This window comes from Bubalus bubalis, chromosome 21 (assembly GCF_019923935.1).
Source record: "Bubalus bubalis isolate 160015118507 breed Murrah chromosome 21, NDDB_SH_1, whole genome shotgun sequence".
Taxonomy (NCBI): Eukaryota; Metazoa; Chordata; class Mammalia; order Artiodactyla; family Bovidae; genus Bubalus; species Bubalus bubalis.
The window spans coordinates 55474509-55488572 of NC_059177.1; the positions used below are offsets into that span (position 1 = coordinate 55474509).

General features: G+C 48.7%; 1 protein-coding gene across 15 annotated transcripts in view; it reads right to left on the reverse strand.

Annotated features, from left to right (window-relative positions):
* Positions 1–14064, reverse strand: part of VGLL4 (vestigial like family member 4) — a 161462-nt gene that overhangs the window by 38772 nt on the left and 108626 nt on the right. For 7 of the 15 annotated variants that reach the window (XM_045163867.1, XM_045163864.1, XM_045163865.1 and 4 more), the window contains one exon: positions 7854–8048. The exons of 6 other annotated variants lie outside the window; for them this stretch is intronic. In XM_045163867.1, the coding sequence (XP_045019802.1) occupies positions 7854–8048 (195 nt within the window). Of the gene's footprint in view, positions 1–7853; positions 8049–8799; positions 9203–14064 lie in introns of those variants that run through there. 2 more of the 15 variants (XM_045163863.1, XM_045163870.1) reach the window with 2 other exon arrangements.

Consider the following 14064-nt stretch of genomic DNA (forward strand, 5'->3'; position numbering starts at 1 on the left):
GTAGAGGACCCACAAAGGAAGCACGGGTGGTCCCGCTCCCCGTGGGGATCCTCCAGAGACGATGGGGACGTGCCTGCCATCAGCACTGGACTCCTCTGAGTGACAGGTGTGACCCACTCAAGGTCACACGTGAACGGGTTAACAGTAGCAAGAGCCATGGCCGCTGCCAATCAGACCAACATTCCCCCACTCTGGGCCTCCATCCGGATCAGCTAACATCTCACATTCCTTCACACCCAATTCTGTGGTCCACAATCCTCTAATCTATTAGGTAACCAACCAGCCAACATTTACTGAGACCTTGTGCTGTGTGCCAAGTCGCTTCAGTTGTGTCTGACTCTTTGTGACCCCATGGACTGAAGTCTGCCGGGCTCCTGTGTCCATGGGATTCTCCAGGCAAGAATACTGGAGTGGGTGGGGGGCCGTTTCCTCCTCCAGGGGATTGTCTGGACTCAGGAATCCAACTCCCTCTTCTGACACCTCCCACACTGGCAGGCGGGCCCTTTACCAATTAGTTGTGAAATACTGAACTAAGACGTCAAAACCCAAAGTATGGACCTCCGATCTTACACGGTTTAAAAAAAAAGTGAAGCTACGGTCAAATACGTTTGGAAACCATGAGATTAAACAATTCTCCCAGGAGTCCCTTCCTGACTTTCTAAAGCACGCGTCAGTCTCTAAGAGGGAGACACAGCAGTGGTGCCTTCCGTGACCCCGCCCACAAGGTCCCTGCACCTTCTGCAGACTCAGCCTTCCGCACGGCCTCACCCTCACCCCAACAGCCAGGGGCTCTCCAGGCACTGGCCCCACCCTCACCCCAACAGCCGGGGCTCTCCAGGCACTGACAAAACACGATCCAGGCTGCTCCAGTGCACACAATCAACATCTGGTCCCAAGTATGCTTCCCATGTGTGTTCCCAAGTATTCCTCTTTCTAGGCTTTGAAAAATCTCAGCCCTAAAAGTTAACCAGTCACCACACAACACAGAGAACTCACGATCTTTACCCGAGTTCTCCCCCTAATCTTCTGGTATTGAATCTGATACATAAGGCCAACTAAAGATGCCACCTCCTTCAGGCTGCCTTCCTCGATTCCTCGATCTGAAAGTCACCTCTTTTCCTGACACACAGAAATGTATCACTATGGCCCTTCCCACTTGGTTTTGTGCCCCCTTGAAGTAAGGGACACTGTATTCATTTCCTATCCTCGGAGCACAGACCACAATGTGCTCCATACAGCAGAGGGTCACGATATCCTGACAATGTGTGTATGAGGCCAGGATGGCCAGGTACAGAGTTTGGGGATATGTTAAAGATTAAAAAATAGTAGAATAAGGATTTTTTAAAGATCAATTTGAGTATGTATTTATATGAAGAACTCTTAAAATTCAGTAACAGAAAGATAACCCAAATTAAATACAGGAAAGGATCTGAATAGAACTTTCTCCAAAAAAGGTCTACAAATGACGAGTAAGCAAGCACGAGGAAACATCTTCAACATAACCAGTCGTGTGTGATAGTCGCCCCAGTCGTGTCCGACTCTGGGCGACCCCATGGACAGCAGCCCACCAGGCTCCTCATTCCTTGGGATTCTCCAGGCAAGAATACTGGAGTGGGTTGCCATGCCCTCCTCCAGGGGGACCTTCCCAAACAAGGGATTAAACCTGCATCTCTGAGGTCTCCTTGCATTGGCAGGCGGGTTCTTTACCACTAGCGCCACCTGGGAAGTCCAACCAGCCGTCAGGGAAACACAAAACACAACCACGGTGAGACGCCAGCTCAGAGCCCCTAGGAGGGCTGGGCTAAAAAGACAGAAGACAAGTGCCGGCAAGGATGTGGACGGCTTAGAACCCTCGTGTCTTCCTGATGTGAACGTGAAATGGTGCAGGTGCTGGGAAAAACCACGTGGGGCAGCTCCTCCAACGGTTAACCACAGATCCAGCAACCACCCTCCAAGGTAGAGAGATACGAGAGAAATGAAAACACATAATCACACACAACTCACCCAGGAACGTTCACAGCAGCTTCACTCTTCACAGCCCCAAGCCCACATACCCAGCGCTGAGCAGATACTGAAAACGTGGTCCATCCGCAGGATGGAATGTCGTTATTCAGCTGTGAGAAGGAAGGAAGCGCTGATTCACGCCACAACACGGGAGAATCTAGAGAATAGGACCCCGAGTGAAAGAAGCCAACCCGAAAGGCCACGTGTTGTCTGGTTCCATTTTGCGGGACGTCCAGAACAGGCGAGTGTGTGGAGACAGAAAGTAGATTCGTTTTAAAATAAATAAAAGACAGTCGACTGGGGGCTGGGAGAAGTCGGGGGTGGGACACGACTGCTGGGGGGGGCAGGGTTTCTCTTGGGAACGATAAGACAATGTTCCGAAAAGTGGTGTAGTCCGCAGAGCCCTGTAAATACACTAAAATCCACCGTCTCGTGTGCTTTAAATGGGCAAATGGTATGATAATGTGAATTATATTCCCCCAAAGCTGTATTTATAAGTAGGTGAAAGAAGATCCCACTGTTACGAGATCCTTGTCTCCACAATTCACTGTTAAATAAGAACAAGCATCCATTAATTGTCCCTGAAATAAAAATAAACCTCTTGTTATTATAGCTATCTCTCTACTATGTCACAGTCAGATAACTTTCTAAATATTTATCAAGTGTAAAAAGCAAAAACAAAGCAGAAGAGCCTGAGGTTATGCAGGCACTTGGGTTCATCAGAATCCTATTAAGCTCCAGCTCAGCTTTTAATCAGACGGTGTTTAAGTGTCTATTACATGCCGAAGGCTGTGCGAAGTGCCGCCAGAAAAAAACAGATGATGAAATTTTTATACAGACTCTGACCACAAGCAGGGAAGGAAAAGAATACACACCAAAAGGAACTTATCTTGGGGTATAAAAGGCTTTTTTCTTTTGCACTAATGGGTATGCCAAATCTCACAATGGTTTGGTAATTTGAAAAAGGAGAAATGATCTTTCTTTGTCAAGAACAAACAAGAGAAGGGCATTGAGCTGTCTGAGGAACCCGGTATTTTAAGTTTCTGAGTTGGCTTAGCTACAACTGTCAATTTAACTTTTTTTTTTTTAAGAGGTTACAATTATAACGAAAGGAGCTCGACTCAAACTGTTATCTGGCCTGTTAAATAGAAGATAATTTTATCCAGGTATCTGTTACCGAAGAACAATGCCTAATGGATAAAAAAATTAGCTCTTGTTTCCAGTCATGATAGTGGTTTCAGTAAATGGATCAAAAGTATTCCTTAATTATTTCTCCAAATTTTGAAGATGAGCAAGGATTTTGGCCCAAGATTTCACAAGAGTCAGCATATACTAATTTCAAATTTTAAAAAAAAAGCTTCACAGAGAGAAAGAAAAAAGAAAACCACTTAGCTTTATGATGTGCTATATAATGATTCTGGTGAGATATTAGAAGAAAATCCTGCTTTCCAAGTCAGAATGGGGACGAAGGGAAGAGAGATCAAGGGAGACAGATGAGCCCCAGGAATCCACAGCTTTGAGTCATGCTCCTGCCACGGCTAAAGGCTTCTAGGACTCCCGACTTCCTACACTATAATAAAACTGACCCTTGTCCATTGTCAGCTGGCATCTTTTGATAACAGGACTGTTTCTTTCTTTGGGGGACATGACACAATGGTCCATCTTAGACCGGGCCCAGTACAGAGCCTACCTGCAGGGCGCTCACAACAGTGGCTGTCTCCTAACGTTGTATGCTTAGCTGCTCAGTCGTGTCCGACTCTTTGCGACCCCGTGGACTGTAGGCCGCCAGGCTCCTCTGTCCAGGGGATTCTCCAGGCAAGAATACTGGAGTGGGTTGCCATTTCCTCCTCCAGGGGATCTTCCCAACTCAGAAATCAAACCCAGGTCCTCCTGCGTTGGCAGGCGGGCTCTTTACCACTGCACCCTCTGGGAGACCCCCTGAGCCTCCATTTGTAAGATTCCGTGGTTCCATGAGCTCATCCTGAGGGCCCCCCTTTGGCTCTCATCTCTGCTCCATAACATGTATCTTCCAAAGGCGGTGCATGGAGAAACACTCAACTGTTACAGAGCACAGTGGACACGAGCGGGGAGGAAAAGATGCAACTGAGATCCTGACAGTTCACCTCTCAGCTGAAGGGGGTGTAGTTAACAACCAAGAACCCTTCTCAGGCTCGGCGGTCCAGCTTCATTTCCTTATTTCGGAGCTACAAGAAAGCCGCTGTTAGTCAACGGAGGCCTGGGAGAAAGGCAGTTTGGTCCACAAAATCGCAGCCTTGAGTCTGACTCAGACCTTCAGCACGGAAGAGGCAACTGGGCTGGTTCAGAGAGGTAAATGGACCCCAGGACAACGCGAGGGCAGGCACCAAAACCGGGTCAGCTCCCCATCACGCCTCTTCCTCACCAGCTCTGTGGCCGCACTGATGACTGTGGCCTAACTCAGGGGAGATTAATCAAAATCATGGGGCTGCCTGTGGCTTTGTGGAGACCAGTCAGACAGCGCAAGGCTGAAATGACAGTGTCTGTGTTTAAGGAGTCTCCTTCTATAACTTCTCCCGCTCCAGTATTCCGGCCTGGACAATTCCATGGACAGAGGAGCCTGGCTGGCTACATACAGTCCTTGGGGTGGCAAAGAGTCAGACATGACTGAGCGACTAACATGTACTGGTAACTTCTGAGGATTTTTCATGAACAGAGAGTTTTCTGCCACAATTTACATCTTGGCTGTGTCCGAGATTTTATGTTCTCCTCTCCTCCTCATCCATTTTATCGTGTCGGAACCTAAATCAAAGAAGTATAAAAACCACTGCCCGGTCCCCCAAGCTCGGCAGTGGGCTCCATCTCCCGTCTGACCACAGCCCACGGCGACCAGCTGACGTCACCCTGCTGGCAGGGGGGCACCTGATAAAACAAGCGCGCTCCACATGTCACAACCCATCTCCCAACCCCACGGCCCCGCAGGCGGGGCGTCTGCCTTTTCTCTCAAAGAATACTTCTTTGTCTCACGGACCAGCAGCGGGGGAGGAGACAGCGAAGCCACTTATGCTCCAACGGTTCAACTTGTGGCTATTCTTGACTGCTCTCTGCAACGGAGGGCTGTTGGGCAACACGATGGAACCCGGGTGAGCCAGCGGAGATAAAAGATGTGACGTAGCGTCTGCCCGCATGCAGTGCAGAGACTGCATGCAACTCTACAACCCAGGGACAGAGCTCGCACACCCCACCCCACCCTCACCGGGGGTGTCCCCCAAAGTGCCTTTCCCACCGTCACTCGAGATACGCGGCTCTGACCCTGCAGCCCGATCACACGTCTGGAGCCCACAGCTCGGCTAAAGGTCACTCCTGTCCAGTCAGTCAGGACGTGGGCGTGGGCGGAGGTCTCTGCCAGACCCCTGACTGAGCTCGGTTTGAGCTCAGTGAGACTGTTGGAGGGGTGGGCACGACTAAACCCACAACCTGCACGAGTGACTGCTAATAATATAATTAAGGGTAACAATACCATTGTAAAACTTGCAGAGTTGAAACACACGCTGTTTTCATTAGAATTCCAAGCACTCCAAATAATCTTGTAGACATGTCTGCAAGATACTTTGTCAGGACCCTCTTGTATCTTAAGGGAATGGCGAACCACTTCGGTACATATCCTATTTTAAAATCATTTAAAAATCTGAGCTTTTATTCTGGGTTCTCCTGACTACAGTCCTGTAAGGGAAGAGAAGAAGGAAGCAGAGCTCACATCCTACAGCCAAGAAAATCAATGTTTCAAGAATGGGTGGACATGGACTTCCCTGGTGGCCCAGAGATTAAGACCCCGCACGTCCACTGCAGGAGGCACGGGTTCGATGCAAGGTTGGGGAACTAGGATCCTGCATGCTATGCAGTGCTACATGCCACACAGTGCGGGGACTGGAGGGGGGTGGGCAGGAAGAATGGGTAAATAATTCAAGTCACAAAGCAAATTAACAGAAGGGCTGAAAGGAGAAACCGGGCATTTAGATTTCTCAGCTTTCATGATCTTTCTAGCTGTGCAGGATGCTTTACAGGTCAAGGAAAGGAACTGGGAGGAAGACAACTGAAGGCAGGAAGCAGGAAAGAGAGTGGAAGGGGACGGTGGGCAGGAAGGGGGGCCTGATGGCTGAATCGTGCCCCCAAGATTCGTATGTTACAGTCCTAACACCCCAGTACTCAGAATATGACTTACATGGAGACAGGGTAATATGGGAGGGCACCCAGACAGCACGACTGATGTCCTTATGAGAGGAGATGAGGACGCAGACACACAGAGGGAAGACCTCGTGAACGTGAAGACAGACATCTACAAGCCAAGAGGAGAGGCCTCGCGTGCAACCGACCCTGCCGACACTCGGATCTCAAAGGCCGGCCTCCAAAACTGAGTGAGCAGCTATCTTCTGTGTAAGCCCCCTGTCTGGGGTACCCTGACCCAGGAGCCCCAGCTAACTGAGGTAAGGAGGGCAGGAGGAGGGAAGACAAGGCAGCAGGGAAGGTGAGGGCAGGGCTGAGACCTGGCTCTGATGCAAAGACAGAACAGCTCTGAGACAGAACCGCTTCCACCACTTGGTCTAACCCAACCGACCTAACCTAGTGGGACTGGTCAGGTGAAGCAGTGTAACTCCTCGAGGCCACTTCCAGATTAGAACCTGCCCGAGAGGGGAGGGGACAGGTGGCTGCGCAGAAAGCAAGTGGACTTCCTGGCTTGTGACCAGGAAAAGTGCAGACACAGCGTGAGCTGTGTCTCAGCAAGAATATTTGCAAAGGGGACACCAAGGCTCTCTCTGAAAAGCACAAGATTAGGGGAGGATCCCAGAGATGCGGCCGGGGGTGGGGTGGGGGGCTCACTCCAGCTGTTGGCGCGCCAGGAGTAGACAGTGTAGACAGCTTCCAAAGGTTTCAAACATCTGTCATTCTTTAAAGGTAAGAGAAGGGGTAAAAAGAAATCCCACAGAAAGGATAAGAATTCTGTAATTCTCGAATATCCATTCTAAATACACACTCGGATGCTTTAATAAGGTAAAGAGAAATAACAACCTGATATCAAAAAGCACTAACTGGGATTTCCCTGGTGGTACAGTGGATGAGAATCTGCCTGCCAATCCAGGGGACATGGGTTCAACCCCTGGTCCAGGAAGACCCACATGCAGCAGGGCAACTGAGCCCACGCACCTCAACCACTGAGCCCACGTGTCCCAGAGCCTGTGCTCGGCAACAGGAGAAACCATGAGAAGCCCGAGCACCGCAGCAGAGTCTCACCCCCACTCGCTGCAACTAGGGGAAGCCCGTGTCCAGCAACAGAGACCATCGCAACAACACCTGCCCCCCAAATAAAAAAGCACTAATTGAAAATAGTGTTAGTCGCTCAGTCACATCCAACTCCTTGTGACCCATGGACTGTGGACCAACAGGCTCCTCTGTCCAAGGAATTCTCCAGGCAAGAATACTGGAGCGGGTAGCCATTCCCTTCTCCAGGAGACCATTCCAACCCAGGATCTCCTGCATTGCACGCATTCTTTTACTGTCTGAGCCACCAGGGAAGCCCTGAAAATATTTTAAAGTAAATTTTTAAAAATTGCTATATTTGCATTCCTATGTTGCTGTTCATTTACCTAGCAGGTTCTACATCATTTAAAATAACCGTGTGGCAACAATGTAAAGCAATTATACTCCAAATAAATCAATCAATCAAAAAAAATTATAAACTTTATCTCCAGAGATCAATACTCTTCCAAATCAGTTTGCAATCTACTCAATAATAAGAAAACTTGAAGGTTCCTCTCCCACTTAATTTGCATGAGAACTGATGGCCTGTTTTAAAATAAGTATAAATGGAGTGCAACCTTTCAAAAGGTGTGATCTTGGGACTTCCCCGGTGGTCCAGTGGCTAAGACTCCATGCTCCGAATGAAGGGGGCTGGGGTTCGATCCCTGGTCGGGGAACTGGATCCCACGTGAGACAATAAGAGTTCACATGCTGCAACTGAAGACCCCGCGTGACAGCAAAGATCGAGGCTCCCGCGTGCTGAAGCCAAGGACCTGGTGTGCCCAAAGAAATAAATAAACACTTAAAAAAAAAATAAGTAAACAGGTGTGATCTTGGCCAAGTCTCTCCCACCTCTCTCGCACCTCTGTCCTCAGCTACCCTGACAGATCATAGTGAGCATCAGTGGAAATTTGCAGGAAGTTTCCACCCCAGAACAGCCACCTGTTCAGTTTCATCCTTGGCTACGACTCCCACAGAGAGGATGAAAGGGGACTTCTCCAGCGCCACTCCCGCTGTTGGCCAGAGGTCAGCGGGTAAGCCGTGTCCAGCCAACTGAATGGTAGATCAGCGCCCCAGAAAATGGGTCAGGGAGGTGCCCCACCTGACCACCGGGAGGCGGCGGGCCATCTCAGGGCAGCTACCTGACTGCCTGGACTGCCGCCACGTGTGTTAAAAGGACATGAACCCACACAGCAGCCCCAGCCTGCCTCAAGGATCACACGGGAAAGTTGGCACAGCGCCCGGGGCTCCAGCGCCCCTCCCCCCAGGCACACTCCATGCCTTCGCTGGTTCCGGACACCTTGCCCACTCCCCCAGAATGTGCTCAGAATTCCTCGTGACCAGTGCAGCCACCCCCACTTTCCAAGCCCAACCCCAACGTGGCCTGCCGGCCCAGAAGCATCTCTTGTAAGACAGCCAGGTGGAAGCTCCCAAACTACAGATATTTTGATCAACACCATCGTGTTTGCTATAGTCTCTCGAGAGGCAAACAGGTACAGCCTCGTTCCCAGAAATAATCCAGACCTGAAGGAAGACGACGAGGCTCCCAGGAACCAACGCAGAATTCACACGCGGACTGCCGTACGCACTCCTGAAGGCCAGGCTGGGCCCGCCTACCCCAACACGGGATCTCACGCCAGCTCCGAACCCCCGCCACAGCGGAAGCCTGCAAGTCGCTGGGGTGTGGCAGACACCCCAAGTCCAGCATCTCAGAAAGCCCTTCTGCCGCCCACACAGAGGTGGCAATCCACCGGATTCCTTATCGTTGCTCCACGGGCTGGGTTCAGAAGCCAGAGTGAATTTTCCGAGGATTAAAACAGGACACAGAGTTCAAAGACTCCACGATGCCGAGAGTGAGCACAGCACGGGAACTCAGGCACCCATGTGATCTAAGCGCCCAATCCCCGTGAAGACTGGTAAAATAAGCAGTTTAAAGGAAGATCTTTGTCAGCGTTATCACTCAAGGATCCAAGTGCCCAAGGACATATTTCTATTTTCTCCAACTCTTTGTGTCAAAATAATTTTAAAGCTACTGGAAACTTAAATGAAAAGTGAATACCCCATTCCGTTTACCTTGATTCATTTTGTCTGTCTACACATATCCAGCTTTTTTGTGTGTGTGTAATTGCTATAATTTGTAAGGTAACTTGCAGACATCATACTGCAAGCACTTCAACTGTCTTCTCAAAGTGAGAAGAGTCTCCTTCATAGACACAGAACCATCATCACACCCAAGAAAGCTAAAGCTGACATAACATCGTTATCTAATATCCAGTCCAGATTCACATTTCCCCAACTGGACTGTCTCAGAAAAGGGGGGGATGAAGTAGACAGAATCTAGGATCCAATCAAGAATCAAGACACTGGCTGACAGCTGCCAAGTCTCTAATTTCCTAGCAACTTTTTCTGTCTTTCTTCCTCTTCTGTGTCAATGATATCTTTAAATGCATGTGTGAGTGCTCAGTCATGTCCATCCTTGCGATCCCATGGACTGTCTCCCTCCAGGCTCTGTGTCCATGGGATTTCCAGGCAACAATACTGGAGCAGGTTGCCATTTCCTCCTCCGGGGGATCCAGACCAATGAACTGCGCTACAGTTTCTGGTGGTCTGATGACTTCCCTGTGATTCGAGTCAAGGTGAACGTTTTTGGCAGGGAAACGAGAGGAGCTGTGCACAGCATGTGGCCTCACATGGGAAGCACCTGATGCCTCGGTGTCCCACCCCGGGTGACGGTAAGCTCCACCGCTTGGTTAGGGGGATGCTCACAGAATTTCTCTATCTTAAAAAAAGTAACCTTTCATAGTCACATGGGCGTGAGCATCCTGTTGGGTTTCCCAGGTGGCTCAGTGGTCAAGAACCTGCCTGCCAATGCAGGAGAAACACAGGCGATGTGGGTTTGATCCCTGCCTTGGGAAGATCCCCTGGAGAAGGAAATGGCAATCCACTCCAGTGTTCTTGCCTGGAGAACCCCATGGACAGAGGAGTCTGGCGGGTTACAGTCCACGGGGTCACAGAGTCGGACACGACTGAAGCACCACAACACGCCACACATCCTGTCATTCTCAATCTCCTTCAGTTCAGTCCAGTCACTCAGTCGTGTCCGACACTGTGACCCCATGCACTGCAGCACGCCAGGCCTCCCTGTCCATCACCAGCTCCCAGAGTCTACCCAAAGTCATGTCCACTGAGTCAGTGATGTCATCCATCCATCTCATCCTCTATCATCCCCTTTTCCTCCCGCCTTCAATCTTTCCCAGCATCAGGGTCTTTTCCAATGAGTCGGTTTTTTGTATCAGGTGGCCAAAGAATTGGAGTTTCAGCTTCAACATCAGTCCTTCCAATGAACACCCAGGACTGATTTCCTTTAGGATGGACTGGTTGGACCTCCTTGCAGCCCAAGGGACTCTCCAACACAACATCTCATCCTCTGCTGCCCCGTTCTCTTGCCCTCAACCTTTCAAGCATGTCTTTCCAGTGAGTTGGCTCTTCCCATCAGGTGGCCCAAGTATTGGAGCTTCTAATTGCGAAGTGGTTTAGAATCTAGCCCCTCCTAAAGAAGGTATGGGATTGAGAACTGGCAGAAGAAAAGAAGAAACGTGGTTCTTTCAAAAGAAGTTTCATGCCTGCCATGTTCGGAGCAAGAACTATGCCCCACTAAGGGAAACACAAAGATGTTTGAGATCTGGTCTTTGCCTCAAGGAACAGCAGTTCTCACAGGAGCGATAAGTCACGGAGACAAATAACAGGTAAGGAAGAAAAGCAGAAACAAAAGAGATGCTCTTGATATGAATGAATCGTATGGTATACGAATCATATCTCAATAAAACTGTTACCCCCCCCCCCCCCCCCCCCCCCCCCCGCAAAATTGCTGAGGACTACAGAGGACTTTTGCTACAAAGTTTCTGTCAACGATCACCATATTAGGAAGTAAAATGGAAGAAGTTTTCAAATAGTAATTTGAAGATAAAAATACACTAATTACAGGTAAAAAAGAAAAACTGAGAAGCTATGGACACTTCATATGAGGAAGACATCAATTCTAGCTCTAATATACTCAGGAGTGGAATTCGAAAAACAGGTAGAATTTCGACACTTGGAAACTATGGAAATGGGCATTCCAGCTGGGGACGGCTGTGGGAATAAAGGCAGCAAGCAGGAATGGTATCCTGTGTGTGAGAGGTCCATCTAAGTAGAAGAAAGGGCTTTGTTTCATCTGTTGGTTAAGAGGTAAGGCTACGGAGATCAACGGGTCAGATAGTACAGGGCTCTGGGCACGGGCAGAGTTCAGATCTCACGGCAGACAACTGGGCGGGGAGCCACTGGAAGAGGTGACACAGACAAGGGGCGCCTGATGACGCCGCGATGGGCACACCTGAGCCAGGGACGGGGCAGTCGTGCACACGGGGGTGGAGGGCTCCAACGGTCGTACACGCACAACGGGGAAGAGGAGGCCCGTTCAAGGGACATTTCGCGGGAAGGGCAGAGAGCTGGACAGTGTTGTAACGGGTGCCTTCGCCTGGTCCTCTCAAAACAGGCTGCCCTCCTCATGCTCCTAAATCACTCCCCCAGCACTCATGCTGGTCTGGATTTCTTTACATGTTGAGAAACTAAAAGTGAAAAAGCCAGAGAGCTATGCTGTTTTCTGGCTTATGGATATATGAGTGAAAAAAAAAAAAAAGACAGTATAACTCCATATGTTAAGTTCCACAGGTTGGTCTGACAAAGTCTAATTCATCTTCTATATCCACATTTCTGTTATGTCAGTGGGCACTTTTAATATTCCTGTAAGGTGATTTTTAATTGTTGGAGGAAAAAAAAACAGTATGCCAAATTTTCTTGAAATAATATTGATGTCCATCATTTTAGTGGCAGGGACTATGCTAAGGGAGTCCAATTATCCACGATTAATCAACATTCATTCAGTAGTTATTTGTGGGTATCACCTGATTTATGAAGAACAAACATCAAACACCTCAAATAATGATCCATATTTATAAAAGAAAAATTTGGAACAGGGGTTTAAAACAAACTCGTATGAAATGTAAGTTCTATGTTAAAATAGAACAATCTTATTATAACATGCCATCATTCATTAAATTGATGTCAAGCTAATACACAATTATGTTGTTTTTTTTTCACAGTACACAGTATATTTTGGAGTCCTTTTACACATAAATTTATTTCAATAATTACAGTTTGCATAAGCTATTATTAAAAGATGTTTGCATGCCCCAACCAAAAACTAAGAGGCTATTGAAACTGAAGTCTGAAAGTGGACTGACCAGCTTGAGACAGCATTAGAACACACTTAGTGGAGATTTACTGGTGAGGCACACAGCTAATTTAATACATAGAGAAGAGTACTTAATATCAAAACATATTTCTATTTCAAATAAAAAAAAAATGTAGCAAAACCAATGTTCTTGCCTGGAGAATCCCAGGGTTGGCGGAGCCTGGTGGACTGCTGTCTACGGGATCGCACAGAGTTGGACATGACTGAAGCGACTTAGCAGCAGCAGCAGCCAAACCAAAGAATATGGGGATCTGTGAGTTGCTTTTTGCAGGGGCTACTGCACATTCGTCCCCTAGATTTTCATATTAACTAGAAACCTTTCAGATTTCCTTATAAAATCTTATAAGATCCTTATAAAAATTATATCCAACCAAGGAGAACTTCTCATATCACCAAGTTCCAAGAGACTGTTAGATCATAATCTAAAGAGCCATAAAAGTTAAATTGAGAACAAATATATTCCACCAGCATGGAGAATTGACTGTGCTCCCAAAACCTGAAAGGCCCACATGCTGCTTAGTGTGAAAGGGGCAGGGGGCTCCCCTGAATGAGATAGCTTCAAATGTGTGTGTGGGGGGGTAGTGGTTTACGGACATTTTCCTCTGCTTCTCATTCCCTCTCCACCCCCATCTCTCCTTTCAAGTTTACGTCAGTTATCGGGTGAGCGAATTTTATCAATGAGAGGCCGAGAAGGGCTGACTCCCTCGGGCATGTTTGCTCAAGATATGAAGGTCAAACAACCAAGGTGCTCATAAAAGTTGTGGCCTTTGGGGGCGGACCTTCGCTCCTCACCTCCAAGCGACTCATTATGAAGCAAAAAAAAAAAAGAAAGAAAATGGTGCGGATCAAAGACCAGGCTGTCATTAAGTAAAAACGAAGGGGGATGAAAGGCCTGCTCTGCACTTCAAAGGGGCAGCTGAGCTCAGGTGCACAAACAGCGGGCGGCCACAGGCCAGCCGGCCCCAGGGCAGGAGGCGGCCTCCCAAGGGCCAGGTACCTGGGAGGGAGTTATGCAAAGCAGAAATGTGACAAAGGACACAGATTCAAATGTTTTCTTGCTGCAGGGACAGGGGAGGAGGTAACCCCCAGACTACCAGGTGGAGGTGGTGTACATCAGGTCCGCATGCCCACAGATGAAAACTGTTCAGTGTAACGAGGTTCAAGGACGGTGGAAGAAGCACGTTGTCTAAAGCCGTTGTACAATTATATTTGAACAGTTCTTCCTTATGCCCTGAGGTGTGTCCTGAAATAAACCTTCGTTCTGAGAGACTTGGCCATAGCAGGAAGTCTGGCTTCCCAGGACTTGAATGCAGGACCCTTACTGAGCTGAGGCCAAAGGGCCCCCCACCCTCCCCAGACTTGCTAAAGACCCTTGGGCAGGAGCAGAGAAAAAGCAGGGTGACCCGGTCCATGTCTGAACCCACGACAGTGCCCTCAGCTCACCCCATCGGCTCCCTCTACGACGTCTGGCACCTGGACAGACAGACAGATGCTGC